The following is a 25,556-nucleotide window of genomic DNA, read 5'->3' as shown; positions in this document are numbered from 1 at the left end:
CTCCTGTAGAGACTGACAGTCACAGAAACCCTGCTGAGCCATTCCCCTGTCCTGTGGAGTGGCAATGAGTCAGAAGCAGCTTGAGGGCAAAGGGTCATGATTCAGAAAAATGCACAGGTGGAAATATCAAATTGCATGAACCACTGGTCTTAGATACATGACAGCTAGTTCTTGGAGTTAAACTGATTGGCACAATTGTTTCAGTTCAGAATTCACGAGTGTGCGGTGTGTGTTCTCCCGGAGCCCTGACCTCGAGCTTCACAGCTGCCTGCTGTTCCTAGGCTTCTGGCATCAGAAACAAGCCTTTCGGGCTCTCCCCTTCTAGCACCAATGACCACTGTCCCCTCTCACTGGGCCCGCAGCACAGTGCTGCCCGCTGGGACTGCCTTTGTGGGGTTCAGCAAAGCTCCCAAGTCCTTTCTGTTCAACAGCTCACTGGAATGCTTCAGAAGACCCAACAATAACTTCCTGCTAGGAACAAACAAGGAATTCCTCATTTCGGAGATGTCGATCTTGGATAAACATCCTCCCCCTTAATTGAGGCCTTCAAATTTCTTAAGGAAAATCTTCAGGATGTAGATAAAACCGTCTTGAAGAACTTATCCTCCTGTCTCCAACCCTCTGACACGCCTGCTTCCTGCTCACTCGGAGGGCTGCTAGTTTGCTGGCACGTTAAAGCCTCACCCTCTGAGCAGCCCCCCGGGGAAGGCGACAGGGACCCCGACCCCTCAGGTGGATGCTGCAGACGGTCTCGGTCAGCGACTTTTACCCCTACACTCTCCAAGGACCCCATGGTCCACCTTCTAGATCGACTCAACTGCTCTCGGGTGAGGCCGGGCCCCCTGCCTTACTAAACACTCCCTCGTGCCTCAAATGCACTAGCAGGCTTGAGAACCACCAACTAAGATCTACCACCACCACAGGGATGTCCGCCCCACCACCTCCCCGAGCCCCTCCCTGCCACCCTACGGAGTCCATCACACACACAGCCTGCAGAGGGGTTTTGGACGTCAGTGGAATTCCACCCATCTCACCTCGTTTAAAAACACCAGGAAAGCACTTTTAATAAAAGCATTTGATATACACATGTACTTAAATTTGTCACCACAGCCACCCGCTTCTGGGAAGTGGACCCCGTAGGACTGCGTGTGCGCACGGCCACGAAGTGCAGGGATGATCAAGACAACAGGGGAGCAGACAGCAGGCTGCCCGTCGGCTGGGCCTCCCCGAAGCTGCCTGCAGGGTTCTCAGGGACAGCAGGAAGCAAGGTGCAGCCTAAGCAGCTCTTGGCAGCCAACGACCCAGATGCTGAGGACCTGTGTGGACTGACTCGGGAAGCTGTCTCAGTAACAGAATGAAGACGTGGGCAGACAGACTTCTGAACTTAATGCACACGCCAACCTCACTGATTCTGACTCACACAAGACCCTCCAGGAGAGACACACGAAAACAACTCGCCCAGTGGACCACTGGGCCACGCAACCCTCAGTCTCCACCACCGAGACCAGAAGAACTCGATGGTGCCCAGCTACCATGACCCACTGCTCCGGAAAGAATCGCGTTTGTAGCTCCTGGATGGAGTGGGAGAGAAATGTGGGAAAACCTCAAAAGCATAGCAGACACCATGCTTTCAATTCATCTATTTCAGACTCGTTTTCCTCCCGAACGCTCGGTCCCTGGGTCGATGCTGCCCTTTTGCTCTTACATGGCTGCGTATTCTAACAGTTACTAGTTCAGCCTCAGAGACAGTAAGAGTGCTAGTGGCCATAGTCTTGGGGGTCCCAGCAGTCTCTAGCTCAGTTCCCTCTGGGGAGTGGGTGCCTGGGGACATACTTGACCCTCACCACCACCACGGACAGCTTCTGTGACTTGGGAAGAGAAGGGTACACCAGACCCGAGGTCTGGGCTGGGCTGACCTTTCCACAACCAGAAACCCTGCCCACCTACCTCGCCGTCCGGCCCAATTGCAGGCGTCTGTCCTTCCCCATTCTCTGCCTTCTGAAAGGGAAGACAGACAAGGTTACTTCCTGACCTGGGAGCTCGAGGCTGAGGCAACACAGGCAAATACTAGCCCGCCAATTCTTGCCTTCTTTTTCTTTTTCTTCTTCTTCTCCTTGGCGACCTGAGCGGCCTTGTGCTGCCGCACTAGCTCCGTGAGGTTCGCCACGTACTCATCAGTCTGCTGCAGGAGGTAGGCCAAGCGCTTGTCCTTCTTCTGGTCAATGAGCTTGCGGTAGCCTTCCTCATCCTCAGCCTGCAGAAGTGTGTCAGGTTAGGGGGCTGGCAAGCAAGACTGAGTACCCTCCAGCACACTCTGCTGATCAGAAACGCCTCAGGTTGGTGGGGCAGGAGGGGAGTGTGTGTGTGTGTGTGTGTGTGTGACAGAGAGAGAGAGAGAGAGAGAGAGAGAGAACCAGCTACCAGACACACACTGAGGCGCCTCTCAGCTGGTACCCAGCACCGTGCTCTGTTGGCGTACTGTTCAGCTAAATGTTTGCAAAATACCTATTGAGTGCCAGGGCCTGTGGGGGCTCTGAGCCGACTGGATCCCAGATCCAAACTCCTCTTGACCTGGTCTGAGCAGCATCACTCTCACCCCACCCCACCCCCTGCAGCAACTCTCATCTTTCAAATCACAACCTGCCTCCTCCTACGAAGTCTGAAGTGATACCCAGAGACTGTCCTGTGGCCAGCCTACATGGCTCCAGAAGACCCCACCCGAGTCCCCTGGGGGCAGGAACAGTGTCCTCTCACTACTGTGTCTCTGCACACACAGCACTTGGTCTGCCACACCGCTGAACCAAAGTCAGAGAAGGGCAGGGGAGCGGTCAGAAGGACCTGCCTACGTATGGCTCACACCAGGAAGGCAGTGTCATCTCCACTTTGAAGAGAACACAGAGCACCCACTAAATGACCCAAGTCCACAACGTGGTCTGTGCGCTGGGGACTCAGCCAGGAGCGACTAGGTTAGAGAGCTAGCCTGATTCCCAAACCAGGGCCCCTTCCGCCGCCCCCCCCCCCCCGCCCCGCTCTCTGCTTGCCCTCTGAGCCTGTGCCCTGGGGACAACCTGGTCTCTGCACCACCCAACCCAGTGCCCACAGATCAGAAGGGACCAGAGTCCCCGAGGCAAACACATTACCATGAGCCTCCGCATTCGCTCCTTCTCGATTCTTTCATTCTCCTTCTTCTGCTCCCGCTCTGTGTTGGCATGGTATGTCGCCACTGCCTTTGTAAGCTTCTGGATCTTGCCCGTGACCGAGCGGTGATACTCTTTGAAATCCTTGGCATGTTGAAGAATGCTGTTGAGGTATTCCTGCAGGGACGGCACAGAGCAGAAAAGGCCGACGTCACTGTCACGTTGCCCCAGGTGACACAAGGCAAACTAAGGCTGCAGACATCTGATGTGAACGAGAAGGGAGCTTGAAACCGCCTAGTAACAAGCTTCCCTGAGTTAATGACACAACCTCCTGCTGGTGACTGGGTGGGGAGAAGGGCCCTTGGACGCAGCGTGGCACTGCCAATCCAAGGCTGGCAAATGCTCCCACTACCCCAGATTTCATTTTCTGAGGACATCAGAAGCTGGTACAAGAGTTGAAGTGGAAAGTGGAAAACCAGCGACACGTTCCCAGGGACTGTCCCCCGAGGTTACTGCAGGCAGGGCCCATGGAGATGGGACACAACACCGGCAGAGCCAACTGGGTTTCAAAGGTTTACAAAAGCAGGTCAATGTGTTCACTTACAAATAAATCAAGAGGGAACAAGCCCAGGACCATGGAAAGAACACGTTCCAGAACTCTCTCTGAAGTGGTAGAGGTCGAGGTCTGAGGCCCCTGAGCCTGTGGCTCGGAAAAAACGGGACGGAGCAAAAGGAACAGCACTGAGACTATGGAACTGAGGGGCAGGCAGGCGGGCGTCCTGCTCCAGAGAGGCAGGAGCCAAGTGACCACGTGGCTGAGGAGAAGCACTAATGTGGGTCAATGACTGTATCCTTACTGGTTAATGATCTTGACTCTGGGTAGCCGGTAACCTCCCCTAATCAACACCTTTAATCATGGGGAAAATTAACAATCACCCCATCCAAACAGCCCAGCATGGATTAATAGGAGTTGTCGCTATCTTTTAGTTTCATTTTCCCGCCACTTTCTGAAGCCCCCTTGGAAATAGAGCCGAAAGCCCACGCCAATGGGCTGACTCAGACACATAGTGACTCCACAGAGCCCGGAGAACTGCTCTCTGTGGTTTCCAACACGGGAAGCCAGCGCTGCCTCTCTCTCGCCCTGTGTCTGTACACTGGGGGGTGGGGGGGTGGGGGGAGATGGGAGAAGGCCAACCCAAATGCTGACTGTGGTGAACACACCTTGACAGCAAACTGTTTGCTGTTCTTTAAAGCTGCACCAATGGAGGACTTGAGGAAATAAAGGTGTCTACTCCAAATCCTATTGGGTTTGCAACTGTAGACGCCTTGAGTGATCTCATCAAGACCATTCAGATTGGCGCCACCTCTACCCAGCACCCTCCAGGGCTTGCACCTCACGGGAAGCGAAGCCAAATCCGTGGGGTGGAACACTGGTCTCTGTACGACCTGCCCACTCAGCTCCCACTCTCCAGTCTCCCGTTTCACGGCCCCGGGCTCTGTGCTTTCCCATCACATGTGGTCTTTCACCTGCCCCTCGCTCTGGACAGCTCCCTCCCACAGGCCAGTCCAAACGTCCCCTCCAGCAACTTCTTCCCGCTCCACCCGCACAGCCTTGCACCACCATGACTGCTCAGGGACAGGAATGTGGCCAACAGGAAGCCTGGGGTGAGCTTATAGGCAAAGGCCCGCAGGCATGGGGCAGGCAGGGGTACCTGGTGCTTCTGCCGGCGCTTGCGCTCCTGCTCGATCTTCTGCTGCTTCTCCAGCTTCTCCGTGATGCGGGCCTCACGCAGGGACTGCCGCTTGCTGCGCTTGTAGGCCTTGGCGTTGAGGGCCGTCTCGAGGGCTGTGTCCCGCCTCATGCACACCACCACCTCCTGCCGCAGCTACGGAGAGTAAGGGGATGGACTGGCTGTGTGCGGGGCCTGGTGGCTCCCCACCAGCGCCTTCCAGTGTGCAGTCCACCCTGCGCAGCAAGAGGGCCCTCCTGTCCCTTCATTTCTCCACCACCTCCATTTCTAGGGATCATTTGAAAACACAAGACCCTCGGAAGTAGTTCACTCAGCTTTCCTGCATCAGAGATGCTGCTGCGGGCTTGGAAAAGCCATGCACTCCCTCCTCACACTTAAGCCTGGCATCCCAGCAGGAGCAGCTGAGTGTACCTGGGCCTGTGCTCACTGAGGACGCAACGGCCCACACAGAGCTCTCGGACACTAAGCCTCAGCCACTGCTGGCCCGTCCTCCTGCAGCTGGTCCCTGACCCACAGTGGCAGACTGCCACTAAGCCCCACCTGCCTCTGGAAGTTCAGCAGCCTGAGGGCCTTGAGTTCAATGGTCGCTTTGGTTCGCAAATCCCCGGCCAGGGACCCGGGAAGGTTTTCAAGTTCCTGAATTCGGTGTGCAATTCGAGCCTGCAACCTGGGCGCAAAGACAGAAAAAAGGGCAGGTGAGCCCCTTTCATTAAAGCCCAAGTTTCGGAGAGACTTGTGCCCACCATCCCTAGAAGTGGGTAGGAAACACCCCAGAACAGAGAAGGAGATCCCCGTGACAGTGACTTGGAAGCCTGAGCAAAGTAGATGACGTTTCAGCAGTGTGAGCCTGGCAGCCTCTGGAGGCCCCCAAACACGGATGAGGTGCCGGGCCCAGTGTGCTGCTGGGGAAACTGGGGGCCCTTAGAGACCCTGAGACTCTGAGCACATACATGGTTAAGCACACAGCTGCTAAGTGACAGGCTGGTAGTTTCCTGTAAAGAGGGAGAGCCTTGTAAGGACAGAGCAGAGAGGACAGAAAGGAGTGGCTGATGGGAAGCTAGAGAAATGTTTCTGCCTCAGGGGCAGATCTGGCACAAGTACATTTTTAAAAGATACTTTGAATGTCACCTTAACAAAACAGACCGTATAGGCAAAAGAGGGAGCAGGGAGGCCAAGAGCAGGCGCACAACAGGTGGTCTCAGAGGCTGGAAGGGGTGTGCAGGGCACCTTTTCCCTGGGCTGGAGGACAGGAACTAAGGCGACTGATTCATCGAGACGACAAGGCGATGAAGGAAAGCAAGCAAGGATCTGGGGGCCTCAGCGCCCAGTGAGTGGATGGGCAGTGGGCCACGGGACTGCTAAGAGGAGAGCAACCCAGCGTAGGTCAGCTTCAAGCCTGACGGAGGCCGTGAAGGGAACTCTGGTGGTGACTAAAGAGAGCGGACAGTGGCTGTGCGTCATCTGACTGTGAACGTGACAAGGGCGGACGGTGGAGGCTGTGCAAGGGCTGTGGTGGCCGCTGAGAGCCACCGCAGATAGTTGGGGCACTAGGCACATCCCTTCAGAGACAATCACTTGGCAGAGACTCACTAGAGCACCTGGCTTATCACCAAGGATCCTCGAGGAATAAGTCGTAAGCACCCTGGGAGCCCGGAAGGAGATGGGCAAGGAGCTGGGGAGGCACACCCAGCAGTATGAGACACTGACCCTGCACCTCACAGTCCCTGGGAACAGCAGTCAGCGGCTCTGAGAGGTGAGCCTGCAGGGGGTGGTTTAGAATGTTGATCAACCAAAAGCTGGAGAAGATGCCAGGGGAAATTGGCGATCTACAAGGAGACTTGCTACAGAAGGGTTTCTAACAAAGATCTGAAACCACCGAATGTCTCCTCGGCCCAGGGCTGGTCAGCAGACCAGGCGACGAGGACCGCAGACGAGATGAGGGGCAGGAAACGGGGAACAACGAGCCTAGCCCAGTACAGTGAGGAGAAACACAGGAAGCTTCTCTCAAAGGACCCACGACGAGCCCAGAGTACAAGAGCCACAGCCCCTCACCTGTACTCGCGCTCCTGCAGGATCTCCACAGGGTCGAGGCCCCTCGGCTTCTGGATGGGGGTGATCCGGCTCTGCTTCTGGTGCAGTGGCACCATGGGGGCAGGCTGGGCGGGCTGCCCCGGCGACTGCGTCTGGGGCGGCATCACCGGCGAGGCAGCAGGTGGAACGGCTGGGGGCGCGGGAGAAGGGCGGCCTGTCGGCTGCGGGGGGATCAGCTTCTGAGGTGTGCTGGTTGGGGCAGCAGCATTTGCCATGGGTCCTGGGTGAAAGTCAAACAGCAGAGGCTCAGGGTTGAGTCTTGGGTAGAAGGAGAAGCCCGTCCGCTGCTCGCTGCTCCCCCCCACTGTCCTCCCACACCCCCGTCACTGCCCTTCCTCCTGTAGTCTTCTTTTTCGCCTTCTCCTCTTGGGAGAACGTGACCCAGTGATGTCACCCAGCACCACCCCCGGCCTGTGTGGCAGTACTCGGCCACAGGGAGGGTCAGAAGCTGGCCCAAGGCCTCATTGAGTTAGGGGAGGAGATGGAACCCAAGCCTGCCTCTCACGTGCAGAACTGCTGCTGGAACTGGGAGAGGGGTCAGGCACGGACTCAGAGGGACCATTTCTCCCCGAGTCCTCTAGGAAGGACAGATGGGCAGCTGTGCCTCTCTGGGGAAGCTCACGGCCATCAGCTGTGACTGTTTTCAGAGAGCCCCTGGGACCAGAGTGGGCAGGAGTCAGTGAAGCCATATCCAAAAAGGAAGCGAGTCTCTTGAATGGAGCTATCCCGTCCTTTCCCTAAACCAGGCTCAACTCCCTGTCTGCAGTGCCAGCGTGTATGGGAAGTCAGTGTCCCAATGAGAGCGCGACACATACCTTCAGGCCAGGGCTTGGGAGGCCCTCCAGGAGGCTGTCCCGGCATCCCGGGGGGCACACCTGAGGGTCCTGGTGGAGGCATGTTGGGCCCTCCCATACCTGTATGGAGAAACAAACGAGAGCTAAAGTGTGTCCTGTACTTATGCCTGCACTCTCCCTGGACAGGCTGGCTCCCATCATGAGGGAGACACCCTCATCAAGGCCGACAGCGGGGGAGCTGCACACAGAGTACAGGCTGCAGCGACACCACCCACTGCTTCCCTGAGACCCCTCCCCATCCCAAGGACCTCACCGTGTGGCCTGCTATAATTTGGAGGTGCGGAGCCGGGGCCAGAGCCAGGCCCGGGGCCTGTGGCGGACACGGAGGGCGGAGGTAGCGTTGGCATCTGCTGCTGCATCCCGGGCATGGGTCGCTTGCCCTGCACTGCCATCTGCAGGTGGTCGGGGAGGGGCTGTCCCCGGGCCAGCATCTTGTACGCCATGATCTGAGCTCGGAGCTGGTGCAGCTGGTTCTGGTTAAATGGGGTCGGGCCCCGGTTCTGCTGCCCCAAGGCCTGGGGGTCGGCACCATCCAGGGGGGCCCCTCCTGGCCCGGATGACATCTGTGGGCCTGAGGATGGGCCGCTGGCTGGAACAGGGCTGGAGGAATGCTCAGAGCCGCCCAATGGTGAGGGGTAGCCTGGGAAGAGACAGCAGACAGTCACTGGGCAGCACCGATCTGTGACAATGACGGGAATGGTCAGATTCCCCTCTGGTGGGTCAGTCCCGAGAGGCCACGCCTCAGCCTCAGCCCCAGACCCACATCAACGCTGAGTGGTGACATTCCTCAGCCTGGGCACCGTCCCCATCTATTTGGCCCAGCCAGTGCCCTCAGAGCCCGTTTTCCATTCTTACAATCAGTCAGGTTTTGTAAAGCAAAGGGCCAAGGGAAAAGAGACAGACCCTCAGGGGAAGAACTGATACAGGGGCTACAACAAGGGGCCCAAACACAGCAACGAGATTCTGTTGTACACAACAGCACGATAAACTGGAAATGACTGACAGCTCTCCTGGCCACTGCTGCCGCCTCCACAGAGGGCTGGCAGTGAGTCTCAATCTCTCCTTCCCCAGAAGCCACCCAGAGCCCTCCTCCCGGAGAGGCGCTTTCACAGATCTGAAGGGGTTCAAAAGGCTAGATCTCTCCTAAACGCCTAGGTGATATGGGGCAAGCTCACAGACTACCCTGGGTCAATCTGTGGGCCCCGATGGGAAACCCAGAGTCAACACGGACAAGGCAGGACAGACACACACCAGTACCTTGAGAATGCTGGTCCATCGGGCTCGGCGGCGGCCCCATCCCTGCGTGGCCGCCTGACCGCATCCCCATGCCCTTCATCTGGCTGTAGCGGGGGTCATCCGACATGCCCTTCTCGTGCATGGACTCCATGGGCTGTGGACATGGGCAGAGTCAGCAAGGAGGAGCACGAAGAGGCAGCCCAGCCACACGAGGCCCACACCATCACCACGGCTTCCACGGACTCACTGACACCCTCTGGGGAGTCAAGACAGACCTAAAGGAAGTGCCAGCACCTGGCAGGGTCTAGTCTGGACTAAAGGTGAGATGACTAAGCTGCACCAGGGCATTGAGGAGAAGGACAAAGTTTTAGCTGATGGCCAAAAGCCCACAGGCAAGAACGGCAGTCCTGTTCATTAGCCAGGCCATTAGGCCCCTGTCTCACTGTCACACAGAACCCTGACATCTTCTAATGTCTGTGAGCATCTAGCAATGTGTCCAACACATGCATGTGCCCCAGGTCAGAGCCTGCTGATGGGGCTGGAGGCTGTCAACTACCTCCTCCCCCTCTAGGAGGCAATCTCAGACTTCTCCAGGAAGCAATGTGTGCTCCTTCCTGGTGCTCGGGTGCTGGCTGGGGAAGGGTACCCACCAGGGCAGCCTCCTGGGCACAGGAGGCCACAGAAGCTGGGTTTCCTGGGAACCCAGTCTACAGTGACCAACGAGAGAAGTGTGCGGAAGAGCTGCCCAGCTGGGAGCGGAGGCTGACGGTGGGCCCTCGGGATGTGCCTGCGGGAGGTCTCCGCAGACAGGGAGCGCACCCTGTCCTGTCACCATGAGTCCCATCATCTAGCAGGTGGGAAGCTAGTCTTTAATCAGTAGGGGGGGGGGCGGTTACCAGGACAGACACAGCAGGGCAGATCCTATACTCATGGTGACAGGACTGTAGGGGGACTGGCGGGAAGGGCACACTGCTGGCGGTGGCGGTGGCAGCACCTGCCTGAGGCACAGAGAGAAGCCAGGCACCACCAGCTCGCTCAGTGATCACCTCTCTGACTCTGCTTTCTAGTCTGTGAAGTAGGCGTGAGGTGCCGACACTTGAAAGCCCAGCCAAGAGACCCGGAGCCAGCACACATTCTCAGTGTGCTGGGGCACCAGCCTCATCTCCCACCTGGCATGTGTGGTCCTGTCTTTGGGAAATGCCCTTCCTTAGATGCTAACCAACAGGGGTTCTCTCCTCCAACCTAGACCTAGAAGCACGTGGTGCTTAAAGCACTTTTCAACTCATTGCCATAGCAACCTGCTCAGCTCAGACGGAACCAAGGGCTCGGCGAAGGTGCCTGAGGCCCAGCTCCAAGGCCGGGAGGTCACCCCCCATGGAGGCTGCTGCCTGCCTGCAGCCATGTGCAAGGGCCGGGGATGTGTCTGCTTCACTGCATGCATTCCATAAAGAGCTGCGTCGCTACGCTTCCAGCCTAGAAGGCGAGCGTGGGAGACAGGCGGGATGCTGCTGCCCGTCCCAGCAAGCTGGTGTGCAGCCCACCCCGACCAGCGCTAAGCCTATAGGCCTGGCACAGGCTGGACACTGGAGCCAAGTGGGAGCATTCCCCTGGCCTCTACTGGGGTCTGGTCCAGAGACTGCCTTCAACTGCAGGGTGCGGAGCAGGGGCAGGTCCTCCATCCTAGGGCGGGGGAGGGGTACAGAGCTTGCCTACCTTGTGCATCTGGTGCATGTTATCCTGAGGGTAGCCTCCAGGCCCCTGGGTTGGAATGGGGTGTCCTGCTGAGGGGGGGCCCGGGCTGGGCCCCATCATGCTGTGGGCGGAGCCAGGAGAGGGACCTGGGCTGGGGCCCAACATGGCTCCAGGGGAGGGGCCTGGGCCTGGGGAAGGCCCCGGCCGAGGAGTGCCGCCCAGGGGTGGGTCTGGAGTGGACATCTCGGAGCTGCGTTCAGTGGCCTCCTGCTGGAAAGAAGTCTCAGTCAGTCTGGGGTCACAGCCACCAGCAGGGCAGGCAAGAAAGGGAGGACAGGCCACAATCTCCCCCGATGCCTCAGACACTCAGCACACAGCTACTCAAAACCTTTTCCCCTATTCCTCTCACAGAAGGTCATCAGTCTCAGGCTTCAAAAGCAGACCCGAGAACCCAGCTCAGGAAGGCCTGGGAGCATTTTACCTCCTCAATCACGCTAGATTTGCGCATGTTCTTTTGTATGTTTAGGACATAAAGTGACGACGGTGACAGAAGTGGTGGTTCCCTGAGGGTGTGGGATGAGAGAGGGCAGGGGTAAGGGGATGGGACAGCATCGATGATTGAGTAATTCCACCTCATGGGGTTGAACAACAGAACTGTGTGTGAATGGACATATTGGAATGTAAGACATGGCAATAAAACTACGATTATTTATCAATAGATTTATATTTCAATGTATATGCTTAAATCTATTACAAACATTTACAATAATAAAATATATTAATCAGTTGTTTTGTTATCTATATTTTTAGGTGGGTTTATTCCAAATAAAAGTACCACACACACAACAGTCGCTGCACTCGGTCGGACCTGTGGGCAGTGGGCAGACTTTCTGGCTGATTACCACACTAGGAGTCGGTCCCTAGGGTGTGGGATGTAAATCGTAACTGAAAGGTCAGCAAATTTCCCTCTCAACCTTACTGGACATTTCAGGTACTTTCTAAGAAAGCTAGAGAGACATTTCTAATGCCTCAATGAAAGCTTTACTTCTTCTACTTTAAAGCTGGGAGATTTTCCAGAAGATGCCATCAAAAGGCCTGCAAGACTGTTCCAGGAGCAGAACCTCAGCAGGCAGGGTCCCGGGGCTGGCAGGTCAGCAAACCCAGAGGAGCGCCGGCACAGACATGCTCCTCAGCAGCTGGGGTTCCCCAAAGTCCCGGGCCCTCGGTGCCACCCTGACCTAACCCTCACAGGGAATCCTTGAGACCTTACCACGCATCCCAATTCTGGTAAGCTCAGGAAAAATCAAACTCTGAATAGAAATTGCTTTTTAAGTTTTTCTTCAGCTGAGCGTGTACAAACTGTCTAATTCACACACATTCAGCTTTGTGATACCACCCCAACAATGTAACAGCACTTCCCCCACATCTTCCCATCTCCCTATTTTCATTCCTCCTCTCCGTTCCCTTCCCTTCCTCCCTTCCGAGCTTTGTCCCAAGTAAAAGCTACAGGTCTGATCTCCTATGACCAACTGTCCTAAGGAGCGCACAGCTCCCTCGTGTTACTGTCCACCTTTATAGACTTGAGCCATGGTGGCAAGTTCATCCCCGCTGGAGGGGTGACTGAGAGATGGTTTCAGGGTTCACAAGTCTCTATGGGACCCGAGGTCCTGGTCCCTTTGACAATTGTTGAGTTATAACCACAGCTTTCTCTCACTCTGTCCAAGGCCCTCTACTGTGACCCCAACAAAGCAGCCGAGGACGACAGCTGGGCACCACCTAGTTCTGGTCTCAGTCTCCTGGGGCCATTCTTCCGCTGGACGAATGGGTTCCTGGCATCACTGGCTCTTCATTCTCTTTTCTCAGGTTGAGGAGAGACCAACAGCTGCCCCTAAGACAGCCTCCTAACCCTCTGAAGGCCCAGTCACCCTCACTCACCTAGGATGCAGAACTTTGCTTTGTGTGGACTGCATTGTGCCAATTGGCACTTATGTCCCCAAGACCATGGTCTCGGGGCCCAAGTGACTCATTCCCTCAAGGTGTTTGCCTATGTTCACGCTGTTTACACAACTTTTCCCTGTATGCTCTACTGCAGACATGGACAAACTTGGAGCACATGCTCATACAAATATCTATGTAGAAATGCCTTCTGCCAAGTCTGTGTGGTCATGAGTACAGTCCCTTCCACACACCCATTATCTGTCCAGCTTGCCTATCTGCCTGTGTGTCCACTTGTAGGTTAAGGTTTGTTATTAGACAGTGCAGGGCTGTGGGTTAATTGGAATTAACTCTTGTGGACCTCGTGTCTTCCTTTTCCTTAATGATGTTATACTGATGACGCCTTATTGTATAACACCTTTTCCTCTCCCAAATTAATACACATCTATTACCTCATGCTTCGCTCTGGGTATAAAGCTTGACTTTTTAATAATAATGTACGCATAAAATGTCCTTTATGACACAGCATAACATCCTCCAGGTTCATCCACATTATAAGGCATTTCACAGAATCACTCCCTAAGAGTGCACGGCTTTCTACTGCATGCATGTATCATAGTGTTTAGCCGTCCCTATCTCTGCTGGTGTGAACAGTGCCACCATGAATATGGGCGTGCATATATCTGACTGTGACATGGCTCCTATTTCTTTTCAGGCATTTGCCTCTTGCCTTGTTAGATCATCACATAATCTTTGTCCTTCTGTGACTGACTTATTTCACTCAGCAGGTCTTCAAGCTCTATCATGTGTCAACTTCCTTTCGCCTGCTGGCTGTGTAATGCCCCATTGTACAGTGTGCACCACGTGCTGTGTAACCATTCATCTGGTGATGGGCACGTAGGGTGTTTCCACAGGCTGCCTCCTGTGAACAGTGCGGACACATCTGTTTGAGTCCCTCTGCTTTCTAGTCTTTTAGGGATCTACCTAGCAATGAAGCTGCTGGGCACCTTTTTTGCCTTTTAAGTAAGCTTCAGGCAAACCTGACTTGTAATGCTTTTCTGGGAATATCCACATGCTTTGCCATCCAAACTGCTGCCTGTTGGATGACAAGATGTGGCCAGACCCCTAGGTGAAAACTGAAATAGAAATCTGGATTCTGAAAGCACTGGCCAGGGGTTGTCTCCAGGGAGCTGGGTCTGCACTCATGCTTTGCAAGCGGAAGGCCAGCTCCCAGGCCCAGCTCCTCAGCACTGCCGTGGGTCCTCTCCCCAGCTCTCAGACACTGCGGTGAGGTGCTGTCAACATTAGCGCATCGGTGGCGTGTGGCAGTTGTGGTGAAGTCTAGCCACCTGAAGCTGACAGTCAGATAAAGCCTCAGTCACTGGAGAAGCTGATCTATCCCCAGGGCGAGGCGGACAGGCCAAGGAGCAGGCACAGGAAGCTTCTTTAAAGGCGCGGCTTTCTCTCTCCTGCCCCTCAAATGAAGGGGCCGCCATCATGCACCCACTAGGATGGCTATTACCAGAGAAACAGAAAATCACCACGTGGATGAGGATGGAGAGAAACTGGAACCTTCTTCCACTGCTCTGACAGGGAGTGTGTGTTGGGGGGGGGGGGCTGTTAAACAGAGGAGGCCAGCCTATGGAGACACATGAAGATGAATGACTTGGGTGCTGGAACAAGGCGTGCTGGAGACAACCCACACATGGTGGCTGGAACTAATGGTTCTGAATTATACACTGTCAAATGGTTAAAATCAAAATGTTTTCACATACAGTAAAACCTTTGAGAGGCAGAAACCTTTCAGAGAAGGAAAACCCCAATATGCTCTACTAATAGTGGCAGAGAAGTAGCAAGCCTGCCCCTCCACCCCGCACCCAGCAGAGGCAGAACACTTTCGAGAGCTACAACTGCAAGGTAGTCCGGTCAAATTTTGATTAGGACAGGTGCGCGGTACACACTGTAGCCCCACAGAAACAGTAAGAGCCCATACTCAGGGGAGTGTCACTGCACCTGGATACTGGGCACGGACCTCTGCTCAGGGCAGTGTCAATGCCGCCGCCGCCGCCGCCGCCACCGCCACCACCACCACACACCGAAGGGACTGGCTCCAGAAAGCATCATCAGTTTTAGAGAAGGGTTTCATGACAGGCTTTTTTTTAAGTGGCATTTGTAGTAGAAGCTGCCACCTAGGCTGTGTCAGGCCATCAGGACCCGCTATGTGCATGTGGCCACCACCAGCAACCGCACCGGAATGGAAAGATCAGACACACGCTGCGGCCGCACAGAGATCCCCAGGGTCAGCAATTCAGAACTACCAGTCCCGGAGGCTCACACGGGGCAGTTGTACCCTGTCCTGCAGGGTCGCTAGGAGTCAGCGTCGACTTGATGACAAGGAGTTTGGTCTTTGGTTTATTCATAAATGAAATTGTTGGTCACAGACCAAATCCAACAGGGCTGTGACCTTTCTCTTATGGCTCAAACCACTGACTTTTTGGTTAGCAGCCCAGTGCTTAACCCCTGCACCACCAGGCCCCTCCTCAGGCATGACCATCACACCACACCAGACCCACAGTCGCAATGTCAGTTCTGACTCGGCAACCCTCCAGGGCAGAGGAGGATATTTCTGAGGGGTTTTCTCAATAGGTGAACCTGTTACTGTTGTCACCCGTTATTGGTCATTTCTAATGACCAATTCAAATTCCACCTGAGCTGCAGCTGTAAAAATTCTGTTAAATCCGTGAATGAGTGTCCTGAGGGAAATCCACCACCACTAAAGAATGAAAGAAATGTTAAAGTAACGCAAAACCCAAACCCGGAGTCCGAAAGACTCAGGAAGTCAATGCTCATAAAGATGCCAGGAAGTGCCTCTGCAGAAATCAAAGAGAGAGATGAAAGGACATGAGGAGGGCCTGGTTTCCCAACGGCTTTCAGCTGCATCAAAACGATCATTTAAACAGAACCGTCTGGAGACATCGAACGTGGAGCCAGGCCTGCCAGCGGATCACACATCTAGCATCTCCTTTCACCTGCCCTGAGCTCTGGGCAGGTCTGGGTGGGCCGCCCTGCAGTCATCAAAGCTGGGCTCTGAAAGTCACTTACCGGGACTCATAATGCTCGGAGAACCAGTATTATGGAGGGAGGGGGGGCTTAGAGAAATGTCACTAACTGTTGCCACACTGGAGTCAAGTAAGGGCAGGGCCCTGGACCAGGGATCTTAGCGCTGCTTTCACAAGCCCTCTCCACTGGTTACATTTGACTTACAAAACCAGTCGGGCCTGGTGCTCTAGAAGCCACAGAGAACGTGCGGGCGGGCGGGGCCCTCCAGCCCAGGCAATGGTATGTGAGATGGAGCATCTGGGACCTAGGGCCTGGGTGGGGCAGGCTTATTACTGAGAGCAACTGAGTTTCCCCAAAACTGACTATTTGGTGGCATTTTCCTTGCCATGTAATTAAGTGGCAAAATCTGGCCCTACCTTTAGAAGGGAATACATCCCAGGGGAGAAAAAACAAAACCGTGTCTTTTCAGCCCTACCTCTGACCTCTAAGGTAGACACGCCAAATGATTCCCAAATATTACTCTTATCAGTGGGAGTGAGACGTCATTTTATTTGCTGGTATTGCTTCCTCCTTGCCTATATATACATATGTGTATGTATCTATTCAATCCACCTGAAAACCACAGGACAAAGCCCCTCAGGGGCGCTCACTGCGCTAACACTAATTGCCCGGCCACCAGAAAGCCTGCCGCCTGCCAGCTGATCCGATCCAGAGTAACCCTACATCCGGTTTCTGAGGCTGCCAGGCCTTACAGTAACAGCCAGCCTCAGCCGTCTCACGGGGAGCCGATGGTGAGTTTGAATTGCTGACCAGCCCAGCGCTACCAATGCCACCAGGGCGCCAAACACTGTCCTATCTACCCACAGAGTAGTGATTTCCAAATCTTCTGACCACAGCCACACTGAGACCCAGCGCAGACACCGCAAGCCTCGAAAGCCTGTCCTTCAATGTAGCCCACCAAAACTCTTCCGTTTTAAGGCTTGTCAAGACTCACTAAATGGACGTCAGGAGCCACCAATGTGTTGGTTGATTGTGTTGCCACTGTATATGCGACACTGGCACACTCTGGACGGAGAAGCCCCACTCAGCAGAGGGGAGCCAAGAGTGGGAGGTGAGGCATGGAGCCCACACCTGTCTGTGGAGAGCTCACCTGTGAGAGGCCTTTCTCCCGGCCACCCCAGGCCAAGGGCTAGTCACAGCCAATGACATCCCACAAACCCCAGAGGCAGGCTGGCTCCCTAGGAAGCAGTGCGCCAAGCAAGTTCCAGCCAAGTGGGAGACAAATACACAGACAAATACGACAGGTGTGCGTGTGCTGTGAGAACAAAAGCAGACGGGAGGCCCCTTTTCAGCCTCAGCAGAAAGACCTGAGGTCAGTGTGTATCCCGGGCTGCGGACGGGCAGAGGCTAGGGGCAGAAAAGCACCCTTGGTGTGTTCCAGGCAGTTGGGACAGCGTGAGAAGAGGTGGCAGCAAAGGTCAGAGGTGCGGAAGGTGAGGTTCTCCTCTAAATGCAATAGGAAGTAACAAGTGCTCCGGACAGGGGAATGACAAGGTTGGAGATAACTGCAGAAAATGTCTCTTGGGGAACAAGATGACCATAGTGGCCCCTGAGTCCCCTGTCAAGCCTGCAACCAAACTCACTTTTTAGCTAAAAAATAAACCAAATTCCTGAGCTCACTGCCAAGGAGTCCATCTTGACGCAGGGCATCCCTACAGGAGTCGACCTGCTGCTTTGGGATTCCGAGGCGTCTTCTCTGATGGAAGCAGGCTGCTCAGCTTTCTCCCAAGGACCTGAAAACCACCCACCTGTGGTTAACAGACCAACATTTCATCTGCTGCACCACTAAGGCTCCGTAGGCAGGCCCACCAGGAGAACAGCGAGTCAGTGAGGCCACTCTGCCCCGGGAGAAAGTTCAGAAGCAGGAAAGAATCAGACCAAAGGATAACTGGGAACAGCCAACACGTGGAAGAAGTAGGAAACTGCTAGGAGGCTGTGGGGTTGGCTAATCAGTGTCAGGAAGCAAAGTGTGTCCAAACTAGTGAATGGAAAACCAATGGGCATAGTTAGTGAATTACAAATACAAACCAATGTTAAAAGGGGGCGGGAGGGGGGAGAATACAATACAGGCCAAACAAAAAACCACCCAAAAAAACAATGTGCCCCAGACATTTGAATTAAAAAGTCCCTGGTGGCCAGCTGGCCTCACCTGACACAGGGGCTTGGTGAGGCCTGGGGAGGCTTGAGTTTCGGCCCCAATTAGGGTCCCTGAGTTGGGCTGGCAACTGAGGCTGCTATTTACTGACACGGGGTGGACCGTGGGAGGAATGAAGGGCTTGGCTTCTCTCAGAAGACATTTGCCCAGAGTCATAGGGAGTACAGTTCTGCTTCAAGTCTCGGATTGCCAGAAGAACGGACGGAGCCAGGTGCATAAGCCAGCAGCAGGGAGCCGTAATGGGCGGTGGGGAAAAGCAGGGGCTGCGGTGAGGAAAGCCACCTAACAGGGGTAGGTCTATGGGTAACGGGCTGGGTCAGACAACTTGGACTAGGCAGCCCTCTGTGCTGGAGCATCCTCAGAAGGACAATGAGACCATTGGCTGGCACTTTATGGGCAAGTCAGGGTGGCACAAATCAGACCTCCAGGACTCCCACTGGGAGGGACTGGTGCAGTGTAACGGCCGTGCCACCAGCTGCTTCCTGAGCCAGTGGGGCGTGAGGTGCCGCTACAACGGAACACTCGGAAGAGTCGTCTCTTTCTGGGCCCTCGCTTCTAAGCTCGGGGCCCAGGCTGCTGACTGACTAACTCACCCCTGACTAGCATCACATAGAAAACAATGCTACACGTGTGACTCTCCCCTTTGTGAACCATACTACACGTGTGACTCTCCCCTTTGTGAACCATACTACACGTGATTCTCCCCTATGTGACCCATACTACATGTGTGACTCTCCCTTTGTGAACCATACTACACGTGACTCTCCCCTTTGTGAACCATACTACACGTGACTCTCCCCTTTGTGAACCATACTACACGTGACTCTCCCCTTTGTGAACCATACTACACGTTATTCTCCCCTACGTGAACCATACTACACGTGACTCTCCCCTACGTGAACCATACTACACGTGTGATTCTCCCCTATGTGAACCATACTACACGTGACTCTCCCCTATGTGAACCGTACTACACGTGACTCTCCCCTATGTGAACGGGCGTCCTCTGTGGCAGGAGGCCTGCTGGCACAGGGGTTAAGTGCACAGCTGCTAACCCAACCGGTGGCAGTTTCAACCCATCAGCCAGCTCCTCTCGGTCCCACAGGGTTCCCAAGCTTGGGAATGGACTTAATGGCAATCAGGTGTGGGTCTGTTATGTTAATGAGGTGTTGGGACACTTTCTTATGCTAATGAGACAAGTGACTACTGAGACTGACAACCAGAGGGGCCACAGTTCAAACCCACTAGCTCTCCATGGGAGAAAGGTGAGGCTCTCTCAGCTTCCATACAACTTCAAGGTCTCAGAAACACTACGTAGGGTCGCTGCGAGTTTTGTGGTTTTTTAGGCTCCCAGGAAAAGAGATGAGGGAAGGTAGAGCCCATGGTGCACACAGATTACTGTGATCGCCAAAACTAGAAGACACCCAGCGTCCAGAAGGGCGCCCTGAACTTGAAGGCCTAGCCTTCCAGACCAGGAGAAAATAAATGTGTGTGCTAAAGCCATTTGTTAGAGCGGCCCCAAACACCGAGCCTTCAGGAGATGCGTGGCGGGGGTGCCTGCTGCAGCACACCCACCTGGCCTGACACATGCTGTTCGGTCAAAACCGTCAAGACAGAAAAATTCCTGTAAGATCCCACTGAAGTAGGAAAGACAGTGATGTCTCCAAGCCGGAACTTCCCACTACACGGAACAGCAAAGTTCGAACCGAAAATCAGACTTGAAGAAAGTGATAGCAGCGGAGAGCGGAGTATCGCCGTGGACAACACAAAGGTGTGGTGCTGCCGTCGAGTGGCGCTCTCACTCAGGTAGCAGAGTGCTTGTGTTAGAGCTTCAAGACATAGTCACGGTGCTTTCTCTGACGCTTCATTTGTGTAAAACATCGGGATCATGGCTCCAAAGAAACTCAGTGATCCCAGCAGTCAAGTCAGGAGGAAACCAAGAGCCACAAAAGAGTGAAAGAAATTAACCATCTTGCGAAATTTTAATCAGGTCACAGCTTGTCTGATTTGGCAGCTGCATACAACATGGCTAAGTCGACATTATCAACATTTGGGGGGGGGGAGTGATGAAAGCAGCTAATATAGTAAAAAGCATGAAACAAAGAGCCTAGACCATGGGCGAGGTTGGAGAGCCACTGTTCATTTGATGCATCAGAAGCATGGCCAACAAAGCCTCCACAGTAAGGGATGAGAAATGTCGGGGGCAGGGGGCAGAGTGCTGAGCCCCCACGGCCGCTCTGAACAGGCCGACAGTGTGGTGAGGCATAGGGAAGGAGGTGAAGCTGATAAAGTCATGGCTGAATACGTGGAGGCTGAGGGTTTCGTTCCCCAGTAAGGGTGAAACTGGGTGGGGGCAGGGGGCGGGGTGTGTTTGTGGTTTTTTTGGGGGGAGGAGGCAATGCCCAATAGGACCTTCATCACTAAAGAGGAAAAGGGATTACCAGGTCACGAGCCTATGAAAGATGGGCTCATTCTGTCATTGTGGGGGAATACACATAATGAAAAACAAATTTATTTTATTTATTGTACTGTTTTTATATTTAATGTACTGTATTTATTGTGCTCAGATGTTTTAAAGCTGTGGTTTCTCCACCTTCCTAATGCCAGGACCCTTTCATACAGTTCCTCGTGTTGTGGTGACCCCCAACCATAAAATTATTTTTGTTACTACTTCATCATGGTCATTTTGCTACTGTGATGAATCGGGCAACCCCTGTGAAAGGGTCATTCAAACCCCAAAGGGGTCTGACTCACAGGTTGCGAACCGCTGTTTTAGACAGTATTACCTCAATCTAGGGCTGGTAACTTTGTGTTAAAGTCCTGGAAAAAAATGAATTTATAAGTGTAATTTGGGGGCCTCAAAACAATTATTTGGCTTTCTATTATTTCTTATGGGAAAATATATTCAGTTCTTGAATTTTTTGGTGTTCGAACACGGATTTGGAACGAATTGAATTCAACAAAGGAACTATCACTGTTACCTCAAAACTCAAACTCATTGCCACAGTCAGTCTGGCTCATAGCGGCCCTAGAGGGCAGAACAGAACTGCCTCTGCAGTTCAGACTTAAAATGAAATACCAGAGCAGAGCAGGCAGTCTCAGCTTTCTCTGGGCGGAGCAGCTGATGGGCACGAACAACACCATCCAGGGACTCCAAATATTGTTAAATACAAGTGAAAAGTAATATATAAAGAAAGTGAAGTGAGCCCAAGTCCCCATCTCAGGATGAGCTGATAGGGACTGCAGCTCAATTTAAACTCCAATTCCATTCCAGCAAGTTTTCCTCTGGACTCCCCTCCCCCAATAGTCCCTAAGCTGTTGTTTTCCTTTTGTAAGAAAAGCTTTTCCACACCCCTTTGTGATTGCTTTGAAACATCAACTTTCTTAAGTGTTCTTATGTTAAAGGAATCAAGAAATGCACTAGGGGAACATAAGCATTCTTTATTTTTAAAAGTCTATGCCACCAGAACCAACCTTCTTTCCAACGCGCTATGCTAAAACTGCAACCAAGTTTTCACTATTAAGGACAATATAAAAGAGTTGCTTCCCTTGTATCACCAAACACCAACCAAACCCACGGCCACTGAGTCAATTCCAACTTATACCCACCCTCTAGGGCAGAGTGGAGCTACTAGCAGACAACTTCCTTTTTCTCCCAAGGAGTAGCCGGTGGATTCAAACCCACCAACGTTGCTATTACAAGCCCAACTTGTAATAGGATTCACAGGAGCAGACAACTTCACCTCTCCTGGGGAGCAGCTGGTGCTTTTCAACCTCTTGACCTGGCTGTCAGCAACGCCAATGCACAGCCCAATGCATGCACCTAAACCAAACTCACTGCCGTCAAGCTGATTCCAAGCCATACTGACTCTACAAGGCAGGGTAGAACTGACCCCATAGGTTTTCGAGACTGTAACTCTTTGTGCGAGAGAAAGTTCCATCTTTCTCCCTTGGAGTGGCTGGTGGCTTCAAACTTCTGACCTTGCGGGTCAACAACCCAATGTGTAGCCACTACACCACCAGGGCTCCAGAGCGTACTTGCACAGTAGGACAAAATCACAGTGCCCAGCTCAACTCCTCAGCATGCAGTAGGGATAGATGACAATACACTTACTATGCGCAGGCACCCTTCCAAACACTTTCTGCTTGCCACCAAGTTCTTGCCAACACCCTCTAAGGTGGGGACCATTACTGTCCCCTTGTACAGATAAGGAGACAGATGTGAGCGATAACAGGGCCCTTGTCTGCCTGCTCCAGGCGGGTCCCCAGCTCCTGGAGCAGCGCCTGGCTCACTGTGGCTGTTCAATGCTTATTTCTTCACTCTCTAAACAGGGGACAAGGGGTGGGGTGGCTCCTAGCACACCCCCAGGGGGCACCATTCACAATTGCTGTCTGAAGTCAGCATGAATGGGTCCCTGTGTGCCGTAGCAGCCCTGATGACAGAGGCCAAATCGACTGGCATGTTGGAGGACTGCATGCCAGCCTGTTATCCCCAATTCACTATGCCACGGGGGCAAGTGGCATCGCCCGGGACTCAAACTCAGGAAGCTGCCTTCAGAACCCTTGATGAGGAAACATCCTGAACTTATCTTCAGTGGTAAGTGGCTAGACACCCACTCAGAGCACTTGGGCCAGGCGTCCTCAAACTACGGCCCGCGGGCCACATGCGGCCCACCAAGGACATTTATCCAGCCTGCCAGGTGTTTATGCCCCATTTGGTTTTTTACTTCAAAATAAGATACGTGTAGTGTGCATAGGAATTTGTTCATAGTTTTCTTCTTTCTTAAACTATAGTCCAAGCCTCCAATGGGTCTGAGGGACAGTGAACTGGCCCATTAAAAAAGTTTGAGGACCCCTGGCTTAGGCCTTCCCAGATGTACACACTGGACACACCTGAAACAAGTGCTGGGCATCACTGGTGAGGCTGTGGGTTAAGCTGCTAACTTCAAGGTTGGTGGTTCAAAGCGACCAGTCATTCCAGGAGAAAATGAGGCTGATCACTCCTGGAAAGATATGCAGCCTTGGACTCCCCCTAGAGCAGCGGTTCTCAACCTGTGGGTGGAGACCCCTTTGGGGATGAACCTCCCTTTCACAGGGGTTGTCTGATTCATAACAGTAGCAAAACAACAGTGATGAAGTAGCAAGAAAAATAATGTGATGGTTGGGGGTCACCACCACATGAGCAAGTGTATGAAAGGGCCGTGGCACGAGGAAGGTGGAGAACACTGCCCTAGAGTCACTGGCTAGGAGTTGAAATGACTCGATGACAGTAGGTTTGGGTTGGGCACTGCACTGCACGAGGCCCAGAGTACATTACTCTAGCTTCACCTTGCTTCACAAGTGCGGATCCTGCTGCCAAGGGCCGTCTCACAACCCAGCTAGGATTCTGAGGGTCTGGAAATGGAACTAGCACTCTTCGCCCCCACCTGTACTCCCCACCCCACCCCACCCCTTCATCCCAGGGTGCCAAGGCTTGGAAACCCTGGCCTGGAAAGTTAAAAGACCAACAGCAGCAACTACCGTTCCTTGCTTTCCTACCCCCCCCACCCCAGTCCTAACACGGGTCACTGAGGTCGACACTGGGCTGGCGCGGTGGATGGTGCCAAAAGCCAGGACAGACACAGACCGGGTTCTGTACGAAGGGAGGTGATGAGCAAGCATGTAGCTAGAGGGAACTCTGGTCAGTTGGGTCGGTCAGGAAAGGTGTCCCTGAAGCAGCATCTCCACCAGTCAAAACCCAATCCCGGGCCTCCACCCTGAATCTTGCATGAATGCCACCTCTTCTGAGCAGTCTCCCCCATCACCGGGCCCCAGCCCTCCACTGCACTTCTCCAGGTCCCTCCCACAGGAAGAATGGGAAGGTTCAGTGGGACATCCAGGACAGAGACCCCAGCCAAGAGCCCACCCCACTGCAACGCTGCGCCATCTACTTAGACCCGCTGTTTCCAGGAGTCTGAGACTGGAGCAGTGTCTTGAGGGTATCCAGCGGACTACACTTGGGGCACCCGGTAGGGTTCCCCACAAATACTTGCTAAGCAATGAAGGTGCCCATTGGACCAGCCAGAGTGTTCTACCAGCCAGGAACCATTTTATAAGCTTTCACCAGCCACATCTGTAAAACCATGCCCATTTCACAAATCGGGGGACTTGACAGGCCCAGAGCGGTCAAGTCACCTGCCTCAAGCCACACAGCTAACGCCCAGCAGCTCCAGGAATGCATCTGGGAGCCACGCTGTCCACTCACGCTGAAAGCTGGTGTCAAACCCCGGGCAGCTGGCTGTTCACTCGCGCCCAGCCGCCTTTCCCCTCCTGCCCCAAGAGTCACTCCCCCAAAACGAAGATCAGCACAAAACACTAGCCCCGCCAAGCCTGTTACTTTAAACAAACACCTTAATCTGAAATCTAAATGGGGACGAAGGGGGAGAACAATGCTTTCCAACAGCAAATCGGTCCCTCCATCCACCCTCTCACCCACCTCTCCCCGGACTTCAGGGCGCCGGCTTTGCAAAGAAATGGGGGGAAATGAATAGGGACGCGTCTCTCTTCCCTATCGAGTCGCTCTGATTCACAGGAGCCTCGACGGCAAGCGGGGTAGCTGCCTCGCCTCGAAAATCCGGAGTGACGTTTTTTGTTTGTTTTCAATAAAATGTTCAGGGACCCGCGAGTCTTTTCCTACCGAGCCCCCACCACATTCTCGCCTCACGGGCGACCCAGGAAGGACCCGCTTCCACGAAGCCAGAGAAGCCGCGCCGCCCGGCCATTGTCGCGGGGAACCGCGGAGAAGACCAGCGGGACCGGGTCTCGGGCCCGTCGGAAGGGCGGCGAGCTTTGTCCGACGGCCCGGCGAGCGCGCGCCCGGGGCACGCGCGGCCTCCACGCGGCCCGGGGGTCCCCCCGCGCCGGCCCGCGGACCCTGAAGGCAACGCGGCCTCCGTGCAGGGTGGCCTCCCCCGCGCGCGCGGCGGCGGCGGGCCGCGGCTTCTTGACCCTCGGGCGCCGCCGTACCCCGGCCCCGCTCCGGGCGCCCGCGGCCCCCTCCCCCCGCGGCGCCCCGGCTCCATTCAAACCGCCTTCCCCAGGCCCGCGCCGCGTTCCGCCCGCCGCTCGCGCTCCTCACCGAAGCCGCCGGCGGCGTTGTCTTCCTGGCGCCGCCCCCGTCCCTCCGCGTGGGGCCGGGGGCAGAGTGGGCGTCTCGCCTCTCTTCACGAAACAAAGAAACCACCGCCGCCGTGCGAAGGCAAGCCTCGCGCGCGCGCGCCCGTGCCGGCCGCTCCCCCCCCCTCCAGCTTCCAACACGCCACCCGCGCCCCCGCTGCGCGCGCCGCCAGCCCTTCCCCCCAAGCACGGCCTCTCAAGTTCCGCCGGCGCCAGGCCCCGTGAGCGCGCGCGCCCGCGCTTCCGCTCGTCGAGCGCGCGCGCGCCTGCGAGACTGTAGAGAGGTGGGCGGGGTCCCGGGGAGCACGCGCGCGCAACGCGCCTCCCACCGCGGGCTGGAATGGCCCTGCGCCTGCGCATAGGCGCCTTCCTCCTGCGCACGCCGCGCGTCCGCACGCCGCCGAGCATGCGCGGAGCGGGCGCCACTGCG

The 25,556-nt window shown here is 54.8% G+C and overlaps 1 protein-coding gene across 8 annotated transcripts in view; it reads right to left on the bottom strand.

The window, feature by feature from the left end:
- SMARCA4 (SWI/SNF related BAF chromatin remodeling complex subunit ATPase 4) overlaps positions 1–25,253 on the bottom strand; it is an 80,598-nt gene extending 55,345 nt beyond the window's left edge. For 4 of the 8 annotated variants that reach the window (XM_075547177.1, XM_075547200.1, XM_075547209.1 and 1 more), the window contains exons 1-11: positions 25,089–25,251; positions 10,783–11,028; positions 9,091–9,223; positions 8,087–8,473; positions 7,795–7,893; positions 6,941–7,199; positions 5,429–5,555; positions 4,850–5,023; positions 3,141–3,314; positions 2,087–2,254; positions 1,948–1,998 (exon numbers count right to left, since the gene is read on the bottom strand). In XM_075547177.1, coding sequence (XP_075403292.1) covers positions 1,948–1,998; positions 2,087–2,254; positions 3,141–3,314; positions 4,850–5,023; positions 5,429–5,555; positions 6,941–7,199; positions 7,795–7,893; positions 8,087–8,473; positions 9,091–9,223; positions 10,783–11,004 — 1,794 coding nt within the window. In that variant the 5' untranslated portion in view covers positions 11,005–11,028; positions 25,089–25,251. Of the gene's footprint in view, positions 1–1,947; positions 1,999–2,086; positions 2,255–3,140; positions 3,315–4,849; positions 5,024–5,428; positions 5,556–6,940; positions 7,200–7,794; positions 7,894–8,086; positions 8,474–9,090; positions 9,224–10,782; positions 11,032–25,088 lie in introns of all 8 variants that reach the window. The other 4 variants (XM_075547156.1, XM_075547192.1, XM_075547171.1 and 1 more) reach the window with 3 other exon arrangements.
- Positions 25,254–25,556: the final 303 nt, after the last annotated feature.

This window comes from Tenrec ecaudatus, chromosome 1, assembly GCF_050624435.1.
Source record: "Tenrec ecaudatus isolate mTenEca1 chromosome 1, mTenEca1.hap1, whole genome shotgun sequence".
Classification (NCBI taxonomy): Eukaryota; Metazoa; Chordata; class Mammalia; order Afrosoricida; family Tenrecidae; genus Tenrec; species Tenrec ecaudatus.
Note: the sequence above shows the minus strand (reverse complement) of the source record. Positions and strands in the feature narration are given on the sequence as shown.